This window comes from Leptodactylus fuscus, chromosome 1 (assembly GCF_031893055.1).
Source record: "Leptodactylus fuscus isolate aLepFus1 chromosome 1, aLepFus1.hap2, whole genome shotgun sequence".
Classification (NCBI taxonomy): domain Eukaryota; kingdom Metazoa; phylum Chordata; class Amphibia; order Anura; family Leptodactylidae; genus Leptodactylus; species Leptodactylus fuscus.
The window spans coordinates 55,040,247-55,064,116 of record NC_134265.1 but is presented as its reverse complement, the minus strand read 5'-3'; the positions used below and the strand labels follow the sequence as shown (position 1 = coordinate 55,064,116).

The window sequence follows — 23,870 nt, the reverse complement described above, 5'->3', positions numbered from 1 at the left end:
TCCGACCCAAAGACATTGAACAGTATTAAAAAAAAAAAAGTGAAAAATGACCACTGATGAAGCAAGACCTGAAAATGAGCAGGGTTGTGTGGTGCCCGTGAGTAACGTCTGCTAAGAGGTCATGTGAATAAGCCCTTACAGAGGATTGTCTGGATATATTTGTTACTAACCTTCCCCTACAGCAGTATTGGGTTCATGTTAGTTTTGTAGACATTGACTCTTTGTATTCATTGACAGCCAGATCACAAATGGCGAGGGCCTGACTGACTACATCTATCAGAGCATTGCAGAATGTCGCTCTGGCCTTCCCACCACAAGTATTGTCATTTTTCACTGCCTAGTTGGACTTGTCATTTGTCTAATGGTACTTTGCCGTCCGGAGAGTTTTCCCCATTTCCCATGGTCATTATGACCATTTGCAGACACATTTATCTTTTGTCATGAACTACATGTAAGGAAACTCTGAGTACAGGTCAGTCTTTCACAGGCCTCTCATGTATCTCTGTACAGTAATTTCCTCCTCTTGTGTAGTTTTTGCTTTGTGGCGGTGCCGGCCTCTGACCCTTGCTCGGTTGGATATGTATAAGGCCTGTTGTGTGTGGGTCCGCTCAGTATAGGCTTCCCACTTCATGTGTTTTCCTGGTTGTAGCGTGTCTGCGAGTTATCCAGCTGTACCACTGCAGGGTAGGAGCGTACAGGAAAGGTGGGTTGCAGGAAAGGCCATGGGAATAGCAAATTGTATGACTCCGGGTTCATTGTCAATCTGTTCGAGGGCTTTTTATATAGTAGTTTGTTTTTATTTTCCTTCTGCATGGCGCTGATAAGTCCAACATAAATTCACATAAACTGAGAATATTGTGTTAAAAACAAAATGTGTGACGCAATATCAAGGATGTAATAAAGCTATATACTACTGTGCTGGGCTCCTAGAAAAGCCCGCTCACCCTGCACTTTGCAGTGTCCATCTTCTGTATAAGGGCTAGTTCACACGTGGGCAAAGGGGAGTTTTTTGACAGCGGATTTCGCTTCAAAATCAGCCCCTTTACAATGGAGCCCTATGTGAACAGCTAGCTTTTTTTTCCACTAGCTTTTTTTTCTGCTAGTTATTTTTCAGCTAGCAGAAAAACGAAGCGACATGACCTTTCTTCAGGCGTTTTCCGCCTGAAGAAATCAATAGAAGTGAATGGGAGGCAAAAACCGCGCGTTTTTTTTCTGCGCGTTTTTTTGCAAAAATAAGCGACGCGTTTTTTTGCAAAAATAAGCGACGCCTTTTTTGCAAAAAAACGCGCGGAAAAAAAACTCTAGCGGTTTTTTCAGCCCATTCACTCATATGGGAGGGGAAAACAGCCTGACTTTTTTTGGAAGCGGTTTTTTTAAAAAAAAAAAGCTCCAAAAAAAAGCTTGGCAATGTAAAAAAAAAGCTTCCTAATTAGGAAGCGTTTTTTTTCAGGACCAAAATAAGCCAGGAGGTTTTTACGAGTGAACTAGCCCTGGGTTCACATCTGCACCATAGAAGAAGCAGAAACTGACGAAATTTGTTGGAGAGAAAGGTAGTACACGGAGGACTTTATTCTCCAGCGCTTATAAAACAGTGGACACCCGGCAGACCCCATTATACAACGACTGAGACCATGACGCTAGTGTGAACCTATCACACAACAGAACTGACCATGTCCTTCAGCGTCCTAGTGTCTGGTATATACTATTTCTTCTGCGCTTGTAGTGAGCGATGAATACACTTGTAGGCTTATATAGTTTTCTGCCGTTTTCTGACATGTTGTGGTATAGGGAAGCTCTGTAATATAAAGTACATGGGGGTACAGTGGGGCTCAGTAATAGTCCTACATAGCTTTATACAACGCTCAACTTCTAGGGAGATTTCATTTTCTCAGGTATTAGAGACCTTATTGGACCTTTCTAAGGGTCTGGACCCTATATGATAAACCCGTTAGAGACTAAGGCCAGGTTCACACGGGAGCCTCCGCCTCAGTTTCCGGACCAAAAAACGGGTAGGCGCGACTGGATGTCGGTGCAGTGCACGCACTCCGCTCCGGATTAGGCCCAAAGAATGGGCCTAGTCGGGCGGAGGGACTGTCTTCATGTCGCTTCTTTTTTTCCGAGAACTGGCTCCTATTGATTTTAATGGGAGCCATCTTTTTGGTCTGGATTTTGAGTCCGAATTTGCCGTGTGAACTCAGCCTAAAAGAACTTTTGTTCTATTGTAAACTGGTCCTAAGGAGGACAGCTGCCACTCACCCATTTAAGGCTGACACCCCACTTATCCAGTCACAGAAATTCATCAAATTTTTTCTTCCATTGCCTTTTTCAGAAAATCCAGAGTTTTCTTCAGCGGATTTTCTGTCCCAATTCTACCTATATGGAAAATGCCAGGGTTTATATAATTGACAAGCTGCAATTTTCAAAAATATAATTTTTTTTTTGAAAACGCAGCTTTTCTGCTGCAGTAACCTCAGGATAGATCATCAATAAAAAACAAAAGCTCAGGACATCCCATTATTGCATCTACCGCAATCTGGACTGTTTTTTAGGGGGGAAAACTATGGGAAATATCCTATGAAAAATAGATGCAATATGAATTAAGGACACTTCTTGGATTTCGATGTTTTTGGTCTTCCACAAATCCTAAGGAAGGAGTTACACAACAGGATTGGGTTTAATTTGTGTTGTACTGCCATAGATCGCATTGCTGAGCCGATCGCAGACAAGATGAATGCCATAGTCTCTGTTGCATACAAGTTGCGACATGACCAGTGACATTGACTTTATTATATTGTGAACCAAGTAACTGTTCTTACCATTTCTATAAGTTTGCTTTGTCAGGATCTGGTTTACATTTTTCTACATTGTTCCTGTAACTGGTGCAAAACTTGTATTAGCAGGTGTTGGGGCTTGTTGCATGGGAACCTGTAGACATAGAAATATACATTAGATAGGGAGGACAAGGCTCACCTGCTACACACCATTGCTATTTCTCTAGGCTCTTGTCATGTTGTTACTTAAAGGGTCTCCAACCTCCCCCAAGCTTACTCTATTATTACCTCCATGTGATGGAGCACATGTACAGTGATAAACCTCAGATCTTTATTATGTACAGTGCCTACAAGTAGTATTCAACCCCCTGCAGATTTAGCAGGTTTGATAAGATGCAAATAAGTTAGAGCCTTCAAACTTCAAACAAGAGCAGGATTTATTAACAGATGCATAAATCTTACAAACCAAAAAGTTACAGTATGTTGCTCAGTTAAATTTTAATAAATTTTAAACATAAAAGTGTGGGTCAATTATTACTCAACCCCTAGGTTTAATATTTTGTGGAATAACCCTTGTTTGCAATTACAGCTAATAATCGTCTTTTATAAGACCTGATCAGGCCGGCACAGGTCTCTGGAGTTATCTTGGCCCACTCCTCCATGCAGATCTTCTCCAAGTTATCTAGGTTCTTTGGGTGTCTCATGTGGACTTTAATCTTGAGCTCCTTCCACAAGTTTTCAATTGGGTTAAGGTCAGGAGACTGACTAGGCCACTGCAACACCTTGATTTTTTCCCTCTTGAACCAGGCCTTGGTTTTCTTGGCTGTGTGCTTTGGGTTGTTGTCTTGTTGGAAGATGAAATGACGACCCATCTTAAGATCCTTGACGGAGGAGCGGAGGTTCTTGGCCAAAATCTCCAGGTAGGCCGTGCTATCCATCTTCCCATGGATGCGGACCAGATGGCCAGGCCCCTTGGCTGAGAAGCAGCCCCACAGCATGATGCTGCCACCACCATGCTTGACTGTAGGGATGGTATTCTTGGGGTCGTATGCAGTGCCATCCAGTCTCCAAACGTCACGTGTGTGGTTGGCACCAAAGATCTCGATCTTGGTCTCATCAGACCAGAGAACCTTGAACCAGTCTGTCTCAGAGTCCTCCAAGTGATCATGAGCAAACTGTAGACGAGCCTTGACATGACGCTTTGAAAGTAAAGGTACCTTACAGGCTCGTCTGGAACGGAGACCATTGCGGTGGAGTACGTTACTTTTGGTATTGACTGAAACCAATGTCCCCACTGCCATGAGATCTTCCCGGAACTCCTTCCTTGTTGTCCTTGGGTTAGCCTTGACTCTTCGGACAAGCCTGGCCTCGGCACGGGAGGAAACTTTCAAAGGCTGTCCAGGCCGTGGAAGGCTAACAGTAGTTCCATAAGCCTTCCACCTCCGGATGATGCTCCCGACAGTGGAGACAGGTAGGCCCAACTCCTTGGAAAAGGTTTTGTACCCCTTGCCAGCCTTGTGACCCTCCACGATCTTGTCTCTGATGGCCTTGGAATGCTCCTTTGTCTTTCCCATGTTGACCATGTATGAGTGCTGTTCACAAGTTTGGGGAGGGTCTTAAATAATCAGAAAAGGCTGGAAAAAGAGATAATTAATCCAAACATGTGAAGCTCATTGTTCTTTGTGCCTGAACTACTTCTTAATACTTTAGGGGAACCAAACAGAATTCTGGTGGTTTGAGGGGTTGAATAATAAATGACCCTCTGAATAAACTTTTCACAATTAAAAAAAAAATTAAACAAAGAAATAACATTCTTTTTTGCTGCAGTGCATTTCACACTTCCAGGCTGATCTACAGTCCAAATGTCACAATGCCAAGTTAATTCCGAATGTATAAACCTGCTAAATCTGCAGGGGGTTGAATATTACTTGTAGGCACTGTATGTCACTTTTGGAGGAAAACTATTTTGAAGTCTTGTGCAATTGAGGCCTTTGGTGCACTGGGGGCGGGCCTTCATTGGGAGCACTGTTCTTGCAGTTCACATAGGATGGATGGGGTAAGTACATTGAAAGGATCAATTCTCACCGTAATGGCTAGGTCAGCACAGGATGGGAAGTGGTAGCTGACATGAAGGAAGTTTTCTTGGCTGAAAAATTTAGCTTCAGGAACTTGAAGGTGATTTTTCCACTTGTCCAAATTCTGTGTCAACATCCGGACTTGACCGGCAGTATTTTCTGCTTTCCATTCACTTGAAGGGTTGTTTTTAGGCCCGAAGATTGAGCATGATGCTTTTTTTTTTCAGCTAGCTAGAGGAAAAAAAATCAACATTGGACTCCCATTGAAATGAGCCTGGTTTCAGGTGGAATTTTGAGCTGATTTTAAGGCAAAATCTGCCTCAAATTTAACACCAAATTTCTCCATGTGAACATACTCTTAGGTTCCGCGTTTTCACCCCCAGTGCACCAACTTCCTGATTTGCAAAAGGCCGAGTTCACACAGGGTTTTTTGGTCTGTAATTTGAGGCAGAGGCCCCCTCAGATTCCAGACCAAAAAACAGGTAGCTTCAAGTGCAACGGGATGCTGGTACAGTGCACCGCCATCCAGTCGCAGCACTCCGCTCTGGATTAGGCCCAAATGAATGCGCCTTGTCTGGAGGGAGTGTCTTCAGGCGGATGTCCAAGGCTGAACTGGCCACGCCATCCGCCTGAAGAATGAGCATGTCGCTTCTTTTTTTCCAGGAGCCGGAACAGACCACTCATGGAAAAAAGAAATGACCGGCATCCATTGATTTCAATGGGAGCCGTTTTTTTTTTTATCAGGATTTTGAGGTGGATTCCACCTCAAATTCTGGACCAAAAAACTCCATCTGAACTCAGCCTAAGACTTCAAAGTTGTTTTTTTCTAAATCCACAGATGTGACTTATACAACGAAGGCTTTATGTTTATCCCTGTAATGTGCTGTGTAACACGGTGGTAGCAGTTGAGTAAGTTTCGGGGATGTGAGAGACTCCCTTCAAGGCTGCATCTTGAGCAAAAAAAAAAAGCAAAACCTAGTATAATACACACGTCATAAAGGATGCCTCAAGGAGGAGTTGTCAGAATGAGATGAAAGTTTCTAAGTGTGAATACAACGTTGATATGTAAGTGCTTACAGTATTACAGGGAAAGGAGATGGTTATTGGGGAAAACTGTACAGAGGCTCCAGCACCATCAGAACCCAAACGCAACCCGGATTCATCACTAAACACTATGAAACAAAGGCTTGTTATTCACAAACACTACTGCAAACAAAGGTGTCAGTGACTGGCTGTCAATGGCAGGACATGTAATGGACACAGTGACAGGTGCTTAGCAGACAGAAATTTGGTGAATAGAGACTGGGGTGTTAATGAAGGTATTACCTGTGTCTGGATGGTGGTCAAGGAATCTATGGCAACTGTCCGTACTTGTCTGTGCTCCTTTCTACTGGTGGTCTGTCTAGACTATCCATGGCCAAGTGTGTTTGCCCTCATTTAACTACTGTTCCCCGCACAGCTAGGAATGGATGGTGGGCAATTCATCACAATGGCCATCCTACTTCTCTTAGTCCAATCATCTGCCTCCTTTTCGCAGCAGGCTACGAAAAAAAGAAGCACCCTGCTCGGCCTCGCCATGGATTCCACGGCGGATTCAGCCACTGGGTCCATGGCTTGAGACTCCATGGTGATTAGGCACATTCATCTGGGCCTTATCAGCTGCGGGAAGGCTTGATGGGATGTCGATGCCCTGCATCAGGATCCCGTCACAGATTGACCGCGGATGAAAATACCAGCGGCGGAAAATGATGAATTCCTCTTCATTTTCTGCTATGTGAGTGCATTTTGCAACCTTGTTCTAGCAATCATTGACCTCTCACCAAGAGCTACAATACCCAAAAGTAACCTCCGAGAGCCTTTGAAACATTTTTCTGCCCTGTGGCTAGACTTGGTGTCTAATGAGTTCACCCCTGTAGTAATTTACATATCTGCCTGAGATATACAGCAATCTGATGTTTCTATCTGGGTGCATTTATTTTTTCAGTTATATCCATATGTTTGTAACTTTAGATGTATTTTCACACGTATACATACAATTTGTTTAGTTAAGTTATTTTGCTTTTTAGGGAGGAAAGCCCGCTCTTTGGTGAGGTATACACAGTACATTTTAGTGTGTAAATGTTGTTGCTCACCAACAGGGGGAGCTCTTTTCACTGCTAGTTTTGTTTGTCTTCAGATTGTTACAGATTGGAAGGGACAGATTAATGAGCGCGAGTTTTACTGTTGAATAAACACCACTTGACATTGTATACACAGTCGCTAATAATATTCTGTGTGCAGACAACAGTTTTAGCGTGCTTTATGTTCATGGAAAGGAGAGACATGTCTCAGCACAGTGCAAACAAAGCCCGGGCAGGCTACAAGGTTCCTTTCATTTCATTGTTATGGATGTGAATTTGTTTATTCCCTAGCTATAGATGTAGTAACACGGGTAAAGGGTCACGAGAAATTGCTGTGTAAGGCTGGTCTTAAACGACCGTAGTTTAAGACCGCAAATGGTCCACAATTGAGGGTTTTAAATTGCGGACCATTTGCGGACACATTATATTCAATGCGGCCTCTTATACCACTGGATATTTTATCCGTGGTGTGGCCGGGCCGCAACTGTGGTCCGCAATTTATAGAACATGACCGTAATTCACGGCACTGCACGGACTCGCCCATAGAGTTCAGCGGCAGTTTACGGGCATCTGCAGAGTCTAATGTTGCTGATCAGCAGCTAGTGTTGCTGATCAGCAACTTGCGGACCGTAAAATCATTACAGTCGTGTAAGACCAGCCTAATATTGACCTCAATAGGATTTGTGATAAAGTTTCTGATGATGTTACAAGTGCAGAGATCTATCAGACTGCTCCAACCAATGTTGAGGTTAAATATATTACAAGGTGATTTTATCAAATGCACTTAACATGTCTCATTGCAGAGAAAATTTATTCTAAGTGCAAAAAAGTAAAAAATCTAAATAAAGACACCTAGTAACATTTATTTTAAATGGCGTCTAGCTCTACCAAAATCTATTTTACACCATGTATATATACTGTAGCAGCAGTTCGTCCACCCTGTGCTAGTATCCAGGCTCCCTTTGGACAACCTGTCACAGATCATGTGTGTTCGATATCTCAATCCTGATGAAGGTTGGTCTAAAGCCGAAATGTTGCACTTGCATCCTGGAGTATGAGGTGATGGGCTACATGCAGAAAAGTGAATGGGGGCAGCACACAGATGTTGTCCATGTGCTTCAATCATGGACTGGCTCCATGCACATGGAAATGTGTATGTAGCGTTAATTTGCGGCGAACATATACATTTCACAGTAGACTATGGATGGTTTATGACACGACTGCTAGTAAAATCATATTTATATATCACTGAAGGGATGTCACTCAAAATACTAAATATCACTGAGGGAGTAACTATTAAGTAACTTTTATTAAGTCCAGACTTTGCATTAATCTGCTTTTTTTTCTACTGGATTTTTCTGGGCAGTTTTTAGTTCGAACATACAACCTATGATTCCTGTGGGAGTGGTACTTGGTTACCACTATCTATCCTTGGGATTGGTCAACTATAAGAAATCAGTGACACCTGGCACCCATTCTGATCAGCTGTTTCAGGGAGCCACAGCTCTAAAAGGGGGCATGCACAAGGAGTAAAGTGGCGCTGATTCTGCCATGATAACGCGCAACAGAATCAGTGCTGATAAAAAGACTCCCTTTTGAGTTCAATGGGTTCCATCTTCTGTGTGGAACACATTGAAATCAATGGGTTAAACAGCCTCTCATTGATTTCAATGTGTTCCACGCGGAAGACTGAACCCATTGAACTCAATGGGAGTCTTTTTATCAGCGCTGATTCTGACGCGAGTTATCGTGGCAGAATCGGCGCCACTTTACTCCGTGTGAATGCCCCCTAATACAAATGCCGTGGCTTCTTCACTGTTTACATTGCATGTTATCTGATTCATATCCGCCATGCAATGTAACTACAGCCTCATCCCATTTACTTCTATGGGTCAAGGCTGTAATTTTATCACATGGCCATTATAAAACAGATGACATTCAATGTAAAAAGGTCACAGTGCGTACACAAGCAAACCATTCACATAACTGATCAGCGGTGTGTTGGCTGTCAGACCCCCACTGATCTCTTATTCATGACCTGTCCTGTGCTTCCTTGCATTGATTACATATAAGCCAGAATGCAGTGTCTCATAGAAGCACCTTATGGCGGCACATACAGATGCATGGTACTGTACAGATGTGGATATTTGGGGTGCAAAATGAAAGAGGTTTTCTTCCACTCTTTAAAATAAATGAATAACAATTGGAGACTGAGAACAGGTAAAGGGGGTTAAATCTTTGCCCGTTGTTCTAATATCAGAGCCCTGGTCTTCTGCATATGTGTCTGGTTTCGGATACATCCTTGTTATGGAGATTTCTACCACAAATACCTTATGGGTAGTAACTGGCTATGGCTGCCACATGGAGGCAGGGCATTGACGTCATTGCTGGAAAGCCTGAACCAGAGACTGATGTACAAGAGTTGAGTGAAGAGGTCAGTATCATTATATATATATATATATATATATATATATATATATATATATATATATATATATTTTTTTTTAATTTATTTTAACCCTACTTTCCTGCTCTCAGACAATATATTTGGGGTCTGGGGTGTTTGACTTTACAGACTTACCCCAAAATGTAGCAGGTATTTTTTTAGGTAATTTTTTTTTTTCCCCAAAAAGTCTCTGTTTAGTTCATTTTTTTATTTTATTTTTTCTTCTATGAATTTCCTGTTGATAGTTTCTGATCTGGTTTCAATTATGATCATCAGCTCACTCTCCATATTTCACTTTCTTGAAGGACTAGTAGTGTGAAAATGAGATCTGAGAACTCTGTTTTCCACATATGCGGCTTATGTGATCTCATTCTAATACAGCGAGCTAAAGGTTAGCCTCTGTCACAATGCTGGACAGGAACTGTTCTCAAGAAACTATTCCCAAAATACATTAAGCCAGCTGCGTTGTGCTCCTTACAAATCCCCCCTGGGATTGAGGATGAGCCCTGAAACAATTCTCAGCTTCTCCATAAACATCCTCGTGGATTTGTTTGTTTGTGCTGAGGGGTAAACAGTTGTTCAATTCACAGGAATTATTCCCAGTTTCCGTATGGGATCTATAAAAAGGTTCGAAGGATGGGAACATCATGCACACGTTGATCTTTGATCCATCTTATCTTGACTGGGATCAATGGTTTTAAGTTTTATGGGTTTACCTTTGTTTAACTATATAAAAGGACAGAATACATCGGAATGAACCACAACGGTGTAAGAGGAGCTCAAGACAAAGGACATTGTAAGTTAAAGGGGTATCCCCATCAGACACTCTTGGATTTACCGTAAATGTCTTATGTAGATCCCACTTCTGGGACTTGCTCTTATGTTCTGAATGGTAATCCCAGCCCCCATCCTGACTGGTGTCACGTCTGCTGTGAATGAAGAGGTGGCCACATATATCTAGAGGGGTGCACGTGTGCAGCCACCTCTTTATTCTCTGGTACCAGTCAGAGTGGAGGAATTAGGGAACCCCTGTTCTGGAGAGACTTGGACGGTTATGACATGTCCTATAGATATGCCATAAATCGAAGTAATAAGAATACTGCATTAACAAAATGGCAAATAACCAATCCATAAAATGTGAGGATAAAAAGAGGGGGCTTGTGATAAGTGTAGGGGTGTCAGTAAAGGTTTATCGGTCCTTGTCCCCCTGCACAACTTCGCTTCACCACTATCAGCTGTATTCTATCCATACATTTTAGCAACATTTCCATCTCCATCACATGTTGACACATTGATTATATAATGCTATTTTTTATTTTTTTTTGCCTTAAAGGGTTAATTCTTCCCTTTTGGACAGTGGAAGACTGTGTATCATAAATCTTCTCACTTCAGTGCACCAGGGGGCAGGAGTTTATAAACTTATAATGCTCTAATGAAAGCCTTCAAAGGAAATCGCAAAGGACATCAGACATTTATCCAGCCCTAGTGTATTGACGGTGACCCAGGAGCCACCATGGCTTTTGGACATCCAGCAATAGTGTGTTGAGGGTGACCCAGGAGCCACCTTGGCTTTTGGGCCCAGTTGCTGTTGCAACCACACTATGGTTTCATCAGTGGGTCTATCTGGGCGATGGGTAAGGGCACATCAACAACAGCTGATGCTTTGCGAAGCCAGTGACTTATAAGCAGTCTATGTATGGAGTATAATGGAACCACATGACGCAAAAGCGGGTGAGGTGTTTTTACTTAAAGCTTTGCTATGTGCATCAGAGAATGAAGCGATTCCACCCACATCAAATATGAGGAATGAGTGTAGGATTTCCAAAACCTCAGAAATATTTGCCTGACAGCAATGCAAAGTAACTTGGAAGTCTTTCCTTAATCCTGGATGCAGGACCTGGGAACATAAATAACTTGCTGAACTTGGTGGATCATTGAAATGTCTTGCCATGGGGGAGCTTCACTCATTGATTTTAAAGAAAGCGGATGTGTCTTGAAGTCTTATAGAATTGTTGGCTGACTTTAAAAAGCCATTTACAAACAGGGTGAGGAGGGGGATCCGCCATTTGGGGCCTCATCGCCAAAGTGGATCAACTATAAAGAGTGTTTCTCTCTGGAGAACCCAACATGTCTACCAGTTACAAACCTAAAAGGAACATGGTATACAAGTCATACACTGGCTGTGTCATAAATGTCCCATCTCTGGTTCCTGCACCCATTTCCAGAACAGGAGTCTCCATCCTCCATTCTGACTGTTGCCAGTAAGTTAAAGCTGACTGCATTCACATCTCTGTTTGATTCGCTTCTATGGAGAGTGGAACTTCCATAATAGTGAATGGAGAGAGTTTTCCATTTGCAGCCACTTCTCTATTGACAACATTGAGGCTCCAGTTGGCATAGGGGGGAGGTTGCTTGACCTCAATTCTGGGAATAGATGTTGGTCCCAGTGATGGGATCCACACTTATAAGACATTTATGACGTGTCTGTGTTTTATAGCCGATCCTGTGATTTTAATACACAGTGTAATACTTAATTTTGCCTGTGGTGGCAGTGTTTTTTTTTTGTTCTCATGTAAAGGTTTCCACACATCTTTAAAGGGAACCTGTCAGGTCGATTGGGGACACTAAACCACCCAAAGGTCCTTATAGACCAGGGGTAGGGAAGCTTCGGCTCTCCAGCTGTGAAACTACAACTCCCATCATGCTTCATTCACTTCCATGGGATTTTGGGATGCTGGGAGTTGTAGTTTTGCAACAGCTGGAGAGCCAAGGTTCCCTACCCCTGTTCTAGACTAAGGGTTTAGTGTGCCCAATCGCTCTGTTTTAAAAGCATTTGAAACTGAATGAGTCTCCTCTCTGGTGCAGTTCCTCAGTGAAGCTGAGGACATCTCCCCGGCTTCCTTGCGCAAGTGCCAGAGGTACGGGACATGCGCACCAAAGCCAAGGTGTACTGTGTTGGCTCGAGGAGTATAAACCTATTTTTGGCTTTGCAGATTCCCTTTAAGGGCTGCCAGTAACCATCCCTCCCAACTCCCCCACTATTATATACGCTCAGCTTGGCTTGGTGTGCATGTGGCATGGAGGACTAGAACCGCTCCTAGATACCTCTGGGTGTATCTCTGATAAAATTCAGCATACCTCTTCCTATATGTCTGGGGAGTCGGGAGACCCCATAAACATAAGCTAGCGGGATGATCGGCAGGTTTGGCTAACTACTTTTGTGTATGGTGGCCTTTAGATCCCATAGTTAGAATTGTAGTTGAAGGGCTATAGACAGCTTTATATTGTGTAGTAGACGGCCAATATGAGCTGATAGATGGGAGATGTCGATATCACACAACACATTGTAATAATGAGCTTTGCCATTTGACCTGCTTTGCTTATCTCGCAGTCACACTTGTACACATTACAATATTAAGTAATTCACAGTTTTCCGGGGCAGTCGCCATGATAGTCGGTGCTACTGTGTGTTTATGTCTGTATAACGCTGACTGTACATATTAGATGAATGATTTGTTACATGTGTATTTCCAGCCTGAGCTCGGACAGAATAATTCATTTTGCGGCATAAATTAGATTATATGATGGCGCCTTTACTATGTACAGTTCAGTCATTTTTTTCTTCGATCAACTATTAACTGCTGGTCTTGAGAGAAATATCTAGTGGCGCATGTATCCGTGTGGGACCTAAGGGTGTGTTTCCACATTTAGGTTTTTAAAGGGGTTATCCAGTTTTAAAGGCCATCAATATTAGATCTACGGGGTTTTAACACCCGGGACCCACAAACAACATTTGTACCAAGATATTGGGGCTCTTGGTAATGTCTACATACACTGTCTCTAGAAACTGTAGCAGCGAGTGTAGGTACTGCGGTGTCACCCCATAGACTTCAGTGGGAGAGTAAAGCAGTACCTATACTTTGCTATGGTTTGTACAGCAAGTCAGCAGCGCGGCTGGCGGTATGTAAACATTACTGACACACACGTTGTTTCGGTACAGTAGATCTGCGCCAAGGGTGGGAACAGTTAACCTTTTAGACGCCATGGTCATGAGCTACCTCCGCACTTATCCCTGGGTTTCAGACACCCCCTTTATGGATACAGATGACCTATCCTATGGATATAAGTCCAACACCCAGTCCCAACAGGGATTTAGGTGCTGGAAACTGTATACAGCTGGAAGCAGATCTGCTACAATTGAAGTGAGTGGGAGCAGAGCTGTAGCTCCCTGGCACCACTACTATAGTGTATGGAGCTGGAAGCTTTATACATTGTATATACTTTAGCAGCTCTGCTCCCATTCAATAGCCCTAGATTTTATATACAGCTTCCGGCAGTGGGGTTTTGTAGTCCCATCGATCACTAACTGATAACCTACCCTGTGGATAGGTCATGAATATCTAATATTCTTGGACAACCTCTTTAAATGTGAGTATAAAGTAAGGGGCTCCCTTTGTCACCCCAGAAGCACTCCCTGCAATGTGTTTGCCGGAGTGTCAGAGGAAGCTGGCTCCTGACCAAGGCTCTCTGGACAGCCTAATAAGTGCCAGTCAGTTTTATACTATAATTTCTAGAGATATCTCTGACCCTGTTTATAAGGAGAGAGTGATGTCACCGCTCATTAAGAACTAATATTCTGTGTATTTGTTTTACAGAAAGCCTTTGCCATGAAACCCTATTACACCTGACTATGAGATGGGGATTAATGGAGCTATCACATTACCTCATGTGTCTTCCGGGTGGAACGTCTGCATTAAGTAGAGTGAACAAAGAAGGGGAGACCCCTGTGGAGGTGGCCATACGTCACGGGCACACCAACTTGGTCCAGCATTTAAAGAAGTAAGTAGATGGCGAAGTCTTTTGGCCTGTGTTCTACCGTCATAATCTGGAGAGCGGTCTGGTGCACACTTTCAGTGCAAAGGGGCCTCGCATGTGTAGCCATGTACAGTCAGCCGTTTGTGATGACACCCCTCATAAAAACAAGTTTACACGCTGTTACATGTGGATGTTCGAGAGGGAAGACCTCTACTAAGGACTATACCACCTTCATGTGCCAGAGCAGGTTATCGCTTAAAAAGCATGGTGACCGCTCTAATGGATTTGTTTGTATATGGTTTAACCTTCCATTTGGATGGATACTATGCAATACCACTATTAGGGTAAGTTCACAGGAGGGTTTTTGGTCAGAATTTTGAGGCCGTATCCGCCAAAAAGACGGCTCCCATTGTTCTGGCTCCCGGAAAAAAGAAGCAAGATGCTCATTCTTTCAGGTGGATTCGCCTCGCGACATCTGCCTGAAGACACTCCCTCTCGACTAGGCCCATTCATTTGGGCCTAATCCGGAGCGGAGTGTGTGACTGGATGCCGGTGCACTGCATCGGCATCCACTCGCAGCTACCCATATTTTGGACCCGTTCCAGTCCAAAAAACCCTGTGTGAACTTACCCTTACCCTGCAATGGCTACAGTTTTCTCGCTTCAGGATCCTGACTTCTTCAGGGCACAAGTAGTTGTCTTATTACATGTCATGCTCAAAAATGTATTATTATTCCATAATGGCTACATGTATGTTAGTCAGTCCTGTCAATTGTAGAGAAATTGGTTAACCAGCTATTGTGTTTGGGGTTGTCTTTTCCTTGATCTGTCTGGCCATTTTGGATTTTAGCATGCCTGATCTTTGTATTCTTGAGGTTGAGATTGATTGTATTAAATGTTGTGTCCATGATGTAATATTAATTATAATCTTTGTGCCATTTATGCTGAATTTATTATTGAAAAGTCTCATTATTAAAGGGTTATTTCCAAGTCCTGACCCCTAGGGTGGGACTTATGGGTACAGACAAGCAGTGCTGCTCTTCGTTGCTCCCATTAATCCCATAGAAGTGAATTGGAGCTGAGCTGCCCTGTTTCCCTAGTTTCACAGTTACAGATCCCGTGTACCTAAATGTGTGACTATCCTTTCATATCCTCTATGGAAGCTACGGAAAGTGCATATAGTGTTACCACTCGGCTGTCTCCGAATACCCTGCCTTAGGTGTTGGGATTTCTGAGCAATTTTTCCCATCTTGACAACAATTGCATCCTAATAATCCTCCTTAGTCTCTGTTCACACTTTCATCGGGGGGCTTTATTTTATGGATCACTTACTACATATGTGTAGCGTTAGATTTTGATGCGTCCCATTGACTTTTATAATAGATCTGTGAGGGATTTTTTTTTCATTGGGCAGAATAATGCATTGGACCATGTTATTCTGCCTTGTTCTGATCAGACCATGTGATTCTGCCCATCAGTACCAACAGAACCATGAATTAGACTGACATGACTGTGCTACACAAAGAGACCTTACAGATCAGCCATGGGGGTCCCATCCATAATGGTTTCTTCAAATAAATGTCCTGCTGTGTGTGTAGGAAGTGCGTGCTTTCAATTGGCCTCCCCGTCCTGTAAACTTCCCCAAGCTACAATTTTGTCATTTCTTTCCAAATGTAGTAAATGACATCATGTCATGCAATACATGGCCAGAAAATTCCTATTGCAAGTGTTAAACATATCTCTAGCCACCCCCCCTCCCCCATTTACCTGGTAGATGCCTAAATCGTGTCCAGCAGTATGATGTACCTTTTTCAGGTTTATGGAAGAACACTGTCTGCTGCCCTATATCTATATATAGGGTCCTCATGGGGAAAATGAAACCTGTACTATGCACGGAACCTATTCTTGATGTATTCCATTGTATGGCTATAAAGTGCCGTATGTCAGCGGTATATATTGGGTAATGTGTATCCCAGGCATATGCTATATAGTACAAACAGGCTTTATTTATAGTTCTGGGCTCGGGTATATAGCTTTACATACAGCTTTACTAGGCCGTACAATTGCAGATCTGACAAGTTGAGGGAGCACTCTCCTGGGAAATGTAATAATTGTCAGGTTGGTTGTCACCAACAAGAACCTTTTACAACTATTAAAACAGCCAATACAGCAGATTTTTCACAACCTGAGCCAATACTATTTATTATTATTTTGTTTTCATTGACTGGGTCTTTCCCCACAAATCTAGCCATATTTACATGTGTAAACAATTAAAAATTAAAGGGGACGATTTTTTTGGTGCGGGCTCAGTGGCCGTAGTTGATTTCATATTATCTTTGTATTGTTGCCGTTTTACATGCGTATTTTTTTCTCTTTGTTGTAAACCTTCTCGAAAAAATTTAATAAATATTTCAGATAAAAAAATAAAATTAAAGGGGACCTTTCACCACCTCCACCAATTCCATCTCTATTTGGAATTCTCTCTCCAGCCCTTACTGTTACTGAGCAGTTGTTTCTGTCAGTTTCAGCACCCAATATGCTAATGAGGCTCTCTATTGTCAGGTGGGCCGTCTCAGACTGGAGTAGACAAATGGGTGTTGCCCATGTGTTACTAGGGAGCCCAATAAGCACATCAACTGAAACTAACTGCACTGATGGTGGGGGCTAGAGAAAAACAAAATGGGTGTAATTCATCTATTGAAAGATGCAAAGAGCTGGATTTCGTAGAGGTGCTGAGGTCCATTTATGGTTGTCTGGATAACCATTTTTTTTTTTTTTTAAATATTAGTCCAGGTAAAGTGACCCCCCCCCCCTCCAAACTACACTTTCCTGTCCTCAGTTCTTTGGTGTCTCCCAGTCAGTCCGGTCCTGCTGCTCTAGTGTTTTCACCATTTGTTAGTCCGTACTGCACGTGACCGCTGAGGCCAGTCAGCAGCCTAAGGAAAGGGACACAGGACGTCACAGTGTGGCGGGGACTTCTGCCAGAAGAAAACAGCGGTGCAGCCGGGCTAGACTACATTGGGAGATACCGGAGAACTGAGGACGGGCGAGTGTTTGTCCCTACTAAGATGGTTAGGGAAAATCTTTAAAACTACAAAATTTAAATGATTTATTTATATTTGCAAAAATCTGTAATTCTTGCATGTCTTCACACTTGAATATGATTGTGACTAAACCCCTTTAAATATCTGTAATAAAGCCGGTCTTATTCATAAAGATCTGAGCTAGTCCTGGTTGGTTTTGTTTGTGCACACTCGGCCAGGACTTACATGTTTTCTTTCCAAACCTCTCTGGATTTATGACGTGTTTGTGGAGCAGCATCTGAACTATTCAGGTTTCAGCCAGGCCGGCAAGTCTCCAGCTTAGTACAATTCCTCTCGGCAGAGCCCATGTCATTCCTGTCAGGGATGTTGCCATTTGCATGACACAAGCATGTCCGTGACTACTGGTACATTTTGTTATGAAAGTCTTGCCTGTTTATAAGTTCTTAAACAATGCGCGTCTCCCTTGGGGCACTGTCTGTTTTTACCAGCTCTGCAGCCTTCCAGCAGGCTGGTCAGTAGGAGTTCTTGTAAGCACAGCAAGCCATGGCGGTACTGCTGTGTAATCCCAATTGCATTACATGAGGATAATGAGCAGTGTTTATCTCATTACACAAGATCACAGCGCACACATTACAGTCATTCCCTTGTGGACACGTTGGATACAACACAGAAGCCTGACTTATGGTTGCTTCGGGGACTACATGTATTAATGCCTTGTCATTACCTCCAGTTTTCAGGAGCTTCCTGCCCTGGACTTCTGTACGGCAGCCATCAACCCGGATTCTTATTTACGGTTCTGCTGGTCCTCTGGAGTGCTGACATTAACCCGGCGTCAGACATCGGGTCACTCGCTGGAGTCCGACATTGAACTCTTCAGAAAATGTTTGTGTGACACCAACTTTTTTGACAAGGTGAGAATGGATGAGGCTTTTCTATGTCATGTGTGAGTTATTTGTGTCTTGGATCATTGCTACATGTCGGAAATTGCTTTTTGCTGTTTCTTTTTTGATTCTTTCTTTCCTACTTTTATTTTTGAAGTGTTTTGGCTCATTTTCTATTATTTTTCCTGTTTGGCAATAATATCAGCCTTATTTTAAGATTGGCATTCACAAAAGTCAGGCAGATGGTGCCTGAACATTATGTTGGAAAAATGTATTGTAAAAATAGACGTCTTGATGGTTGCATGGATTTTTGGGAAATCTATTTCGGCATAATGTCTAATGTTAGAGATATGGGAGGATCACTGAGTTATTGTATTGCGAGTATAGATTATAATATATATATATATATATATAAAAATATATATATATATATATATATATATATATATATATATATATATATATATATATATATATTATAAGTATAGATTCTCATTTCTACCTTCTTGAGCGTTTGTTTCTGTCTTGATATCATATATAACATTTTAATAAAAATTGCAATATAAACAGCTTTGTAAATATCTGACTTTCTAATCTATGAGGAAAAGTGGCTTCTAGTAATATCTAGGCGGAGGTTTAATATTCAGCTTTCTACAAGCTCTCTAGGTCCTGATGTATTTTCATAGATGTCTAATTTTTACTACATAATAATATGAAAATATGACACTATTTTGAGTGCAGTATTTTATTATTATTCACCATTCATATACTACCGTGGGCCAGTGTATACCAAAAGACTTCATTTTGGCCGTTGTCTGTCTGGTATGGTCAGAATAACATACCTTTTATGTCTGTATTAAAGTGTACTTGACCAAGCTTATCTGCCAAGGTATCCACAAATGAATACGCATATCACACGGTATATGTTTTTTAATGGGAGTCAATGGGTGATGCATATACAGTCCTATGAAAAAGTTTGGGCACCCCTATTAATCTTAATCATTTTTAGTTCTAAATATTTTGGTATTTGCAACAGCCATTTCAGTTTGATGTATCTAATAACTGATGGACACAGTAATATTTCAGGATTGAAATGAGGTTTATTGTACTAACAGAAAATGTGCAATATGCATTAAACCAAAATTTGACCGGTGCCTCAACAGAAAAGTGACATTAATATTTAGTAGATCCTCCTTTTGCAAAGATAACAGCCTCTAGTCGCTTCCTGTAGCTTTTAATCAGTTCCTGGATCCTGGATGAAGGGATTTTGGACCATTCCTCTTTACAAAACAATTCAAGTTCAGTTAAGTTAGATGGTCGCCGAGCATGGACAGCCCGCTTCAAATCATCCCACAGATGTTCAATGATATTCAGGTCTGGGGACTGGGATGGCCATTCCAGAACATTGTAATTGTTCCTCTGCATGAATGCCTGAGGATTTGGAGCGGTGTTTTGGATCATTGTCTTGCTGAAATATCCATCCCCGGCATAACTTCAACTTCGTCACTGATTCTTGAACATTATTCTCAAGAATCTGCTGATACTGAGTGGAATCCATGCGACCCTCAACTTTAACAAGATTCCCGATGCCGGCATTGGCCACACAGCCCCAAATCATGATGGAACCTCCACCAAATTTTACAGTGGGTAGCATGTGTTTTTCTTGGAATGCTGTTTCTTTTTGGACGCCATGCATAACGCCTTTTTTTATAACCAAACAACTCAATTTTTGTTTCCAAAATGAAGCTGCCTTGTCCAAATGTGCTTTTTCATACCTCAGGCAACTCTATTTGTGGCGTACGTGCAGAAACGGCTTCTTTCTCATCACTCTCCCATACAGCTTCTATTTGTGCAAAGTGCGCTGTATAGTTGACCAATGCACAGTGACACCATCTGCAGCAAGATGATGCTGCAGCTCTTTGGAGGTGGTCTGTGGATTGTCCTTGACTGTTCTCACCATTCTTCTTCTCTGCCTTTCTGATATTTTTCTTGGCCTGCCACTTCTGGGCTTAACAAGAACTGTCCCTGTGGTCTTCCATTTCCTTACTATGTTCCTCACAGTGGAAACTGACAGGTTAAATCTCTGAGACAACGTTTTGTATCCTTCCCCTGAACAACTATGTTGAACAATCTTTGTTTTCAGATCATTTGAGAGCGGGCTGTCCATGTTCGGCGACCATCAAACTTAACTGAACTTGAACTGTTTTGTAGAAAGAAATGGTCCAAAATACCTTCATCCAGGATCCAGGAACTGATTAAAAGCTACAGGAAGCGACTAGAGGCCGTTATCTTTGCAAAAGGAGGATCTACTAAATATTAATGTCACTTTTCTGTTGAGGTGCCCATATTTTTGCACCGGTCAAATTTTGGTTTAATGCATATTGCACATTTTCTGTTAGTACAATAAACCTCATTTCAATCCTGAAATATTACTGTGTCCATCAGTTATTAGATATATCAAACTGAAATGGCTGCTGCAAATACCAAAATATTTAGAACTAAAAATGATTAAGATTAATAGGGGTGCCCAAACTTTTTCATAGGACTGTACAGTGGAAACCTCACAAGGCTTATGTTGACCTTTATGTTCAATGGATATACCAGAAAGGTACATCTAAAGCTAGATGAAACCAGCTGATCATCTTACCTGTATGGGGGTCTCCTGACTCCCCCAGGGGCAGATGATAGGGGGAGATAAAAATCTGGTTGGTTGTATTTCAACATGTTCCCAGGAGAAAAGCCTCTGGCAGAGGTGTCCGGTATAAGCTTAGACCTCCATGCCCATTCAGAGAACATGTTTGCTTGGTTGATTCTCTCCAACCATTGTCAAAAATATATAATATGGGGCAACACTGTGGCTCAGTTGTTAGCACTATAGCCTTGCAGCGCTGGAGTCCTGGGTTCGAATCCCACCAGGCACAACATCTGCAAGGAGTTTGTATGTTCTCCCCGTGTTTGCGTGGATTTCCTCTTATTCTACAAAGACATACTGATAGGAAAAAAAGGAAATTGTGATCCCTATATGGGGCTCACCATCTACATAAAAAAAGGAAATATATATATGTATTGTAGGGAAATGAGTGATTTAAAACTTTTTTTTTTTTATTATATTTTTTTAAAGCTTTTTTTTTTTTTTTTTTTATTCACTATTTTATGGGAGATTCTATACATTACCATTGTGGCTGGTCATAGACCCCCCTCCGCGCCCCCCCCCCCCAAAAAAAAAAAAAAAATAATAAAAAAAAAAATATATATATTTTTTTGTTTGACTTGAGTATAAGCTGAGGGGGGCTTTTTCAGCACAAAAACTGTGCTAAAAAATTTGGCTTATACTCGAGTATATACGGTAAGTGTGATATCAAAATTCACCACTTTTTACAACACCATACTTCCATATCTAAGATCAGGGCATGATCTGTGCCGGGACATTGTGTTTGGGACAGACTGGCACTAATGCCAAGTACCAAGCCCAGCTACAATATCAAACATCAGTATTTACACAATACATACATGTGTTTTTGCCATTTTCTAAAACCACATGTATATCTTCAAGATAGAGTCCAGTCACCACTGTTCATTATACATATATATATATATATATATATCCACTGTTCAATATATATATATATATATATATATATATATATATATATATATATATATATGTATATATATATTTCATTGGAAATGCAAGTGCTAGATCTCGTCTCTAGCTGACTTAGTTACAAGTTCTCAGATTATATTGTCATATTTGTTTAGATTTTTTATTTTCTTTCAGGTTGTAAGCTCCATGCACCCTGGGAATAACAAAGCACAGAGATCAGTTGATGGATCCACTACTGGAGCAGGTTCAGTATAACATTGGTTTACAATATTTCCTTGTCTATATGTGGTGTTGCATCTATTCGCATCTTAAAATGTTGCTTCTAATTTTTCCAGAAAGTTATAATTTAATTTATCATTTATTTAAAAAAAAAAAAAAAAAACACTGGGAGGTTCTCCTCTGGTGACAGCAGACATTGGGAGGCGCTCCTCTGGTGACAGCAGACAGTGGGAGGCGCTCCCCTGGTGACAGCAAACATTGGGAGGCGCTCCTCTGGTGACAGCAGACATTGGGAGGCGCTCCTCTGGTGACAGCAGACATTGGGAGGCGCTCCTCTGGTGACAGCACACGCAGAGAGGTGCTCCTCTGGTGACAGCAGACACAGGGAGGCGCTCCTCTCGTGACAGCACACGCAGGGAGGTGCTCCTCTGGTGACAGCACACATGGGGAGGCGGTCTTCTGGTGACTGCACACATGGGGAGGAGGTCTTCTGGTGACAGCACAAGCAGGGAGGTTCTCCTCTGGTGAAAGCACACGCAGAGAGGTGTTCCTCTGGTGACAGCAGACACAGGGAGGCGCTCCTCTCGTGACAACACACGCAGGGAGGTTCTCCTCTAGTGACAGTACACATTGGGAGGTGCTCCTCTGGTGACAGCACACATGGGGAGGAGGTCTTCTGGTGACAGCACAAGCAGGGAGGTTCTCCTCTGGTGACAGCACATGCGGGGAGGCGGTCTTCTGGTGACAGCACACACAGAGAGGTTCTCCTCTGGTAACAGCACACGCGGGGAGGCGCTCCTCTGGTGACAGCAGACACAGGGAGGCGCTCCTCTGGTGACAGCACACGCGGGGAGGCGCTCCTCTGGTGACAGCAAACGCGGGGAGGCGCTCCTCTGGTGACAGCAAACGCGGGGAGGCGCTCCTCTGGTGACAGCACACGCGGGGAGGCGCACCTCTGGTGACAGCACACGCGGGGAGGTGCTCATGGGGCAGCCTGACTATTAGATATATCCTTCTACAGTCCCCCAAAACAATGGTTTACTGACAATGCTACCTAGAAAATTCCTTTTATGGGAAAACTCCTTTAAGACTGGCATAAGCATTTTAATCATAATAATTTTTCCCCGATGACCGTGTCAAGCTTTTACGTACAATTACAATAGCTGAAAATTATCTTATACTTGTAGAAATAAAAGTAAATGGTAAGGATAAGTTGTCACAGAAGTTGCCATTAAAAGGAGTCTGCAATGTATAGTGTGCATTTATCCCCGGCAGAGTAGGCGGCCATAGCTGGGAACATTCATCTGCTTCAGTATGATATTAATTGGGTGACATATTATGTGAATATTTGTGATGACCTTTGTGCGGTTCTATTCCATGCTGTTGCCTTTTTCATTCCCGGCTACAATGGACGTCTTATCTTCGGTCTCTGTGTTGCTCCTTTAATGCAATATTTAGTATAATTAGGATTCCTGATTGAATTATGTTGTGGTTGTCTAGTAGCTTTGGGTTAAGCCACAGAAAGAAGAGCTTATTATGTGGCTATTATGATGTTTTGTGTGAAAAACCATGAATGTTGTAAATGTCCTGGAAGTGGGCTTAATTTGGCTGTGGGAAGTGGAACTAATAGTGGCTAAGAGTCTCTTGAGCACAGGCATTCATGTAAGAGACCGCATTTAAGTGTTGTGCGCCCCAGCCCTCCCCGGTGTTGGAGGAATGAAGGAGCGTCGTTCAGAGAGGGCAGAGTGACACAAATGGTTGTAACCTGGCCGCATAAATCATAGACAAGACGGAGCTATGATTCCAATAGGCGCCTGTTGTGTGAATAGGGAAATAATAATAATAATATAAAAATTGTTGAACGACTCTACCTAAGGTATATAGGAATAAGACCTC

The 23,870-nt window shown here is 42.3% G+C and overlaps 1 protein-coding gene across 3 annotated transcripts in view; it reads left to right on the top strand.

Annotated features, from left to right (window-relative positions):
- The window catches only part of ARHGEF28 (Rho guanine nucleotide exchange factor 28), a 154,594-nt gene that overhangs the window by 45,072 nt on the left and 85,652 nt on the right, over positions 1 to 23,870 (top strand). For all 3 annotated transcript variants that reach the window (XM_075270535.1, XM_075270545.1, XM_075270525.1), the window contains exons 5-7: positions 14,068 to 14,251; positions 18,001 to 18,181; positions 21,930 to 21,999. In XM_075270535.1, the coding sequence (XP_075126636.1) occupies positions 14,068 to 14,251; positions 18,001 to 18,181; positions 21,930 to 21,999 (435 nt within the window). The remainder of the gene's footprint in view (positions 1 to 14,067; positions 14,252 to 18,000; positions 18,182 to 21,929; positions 22,000 to 23,870) is intronic.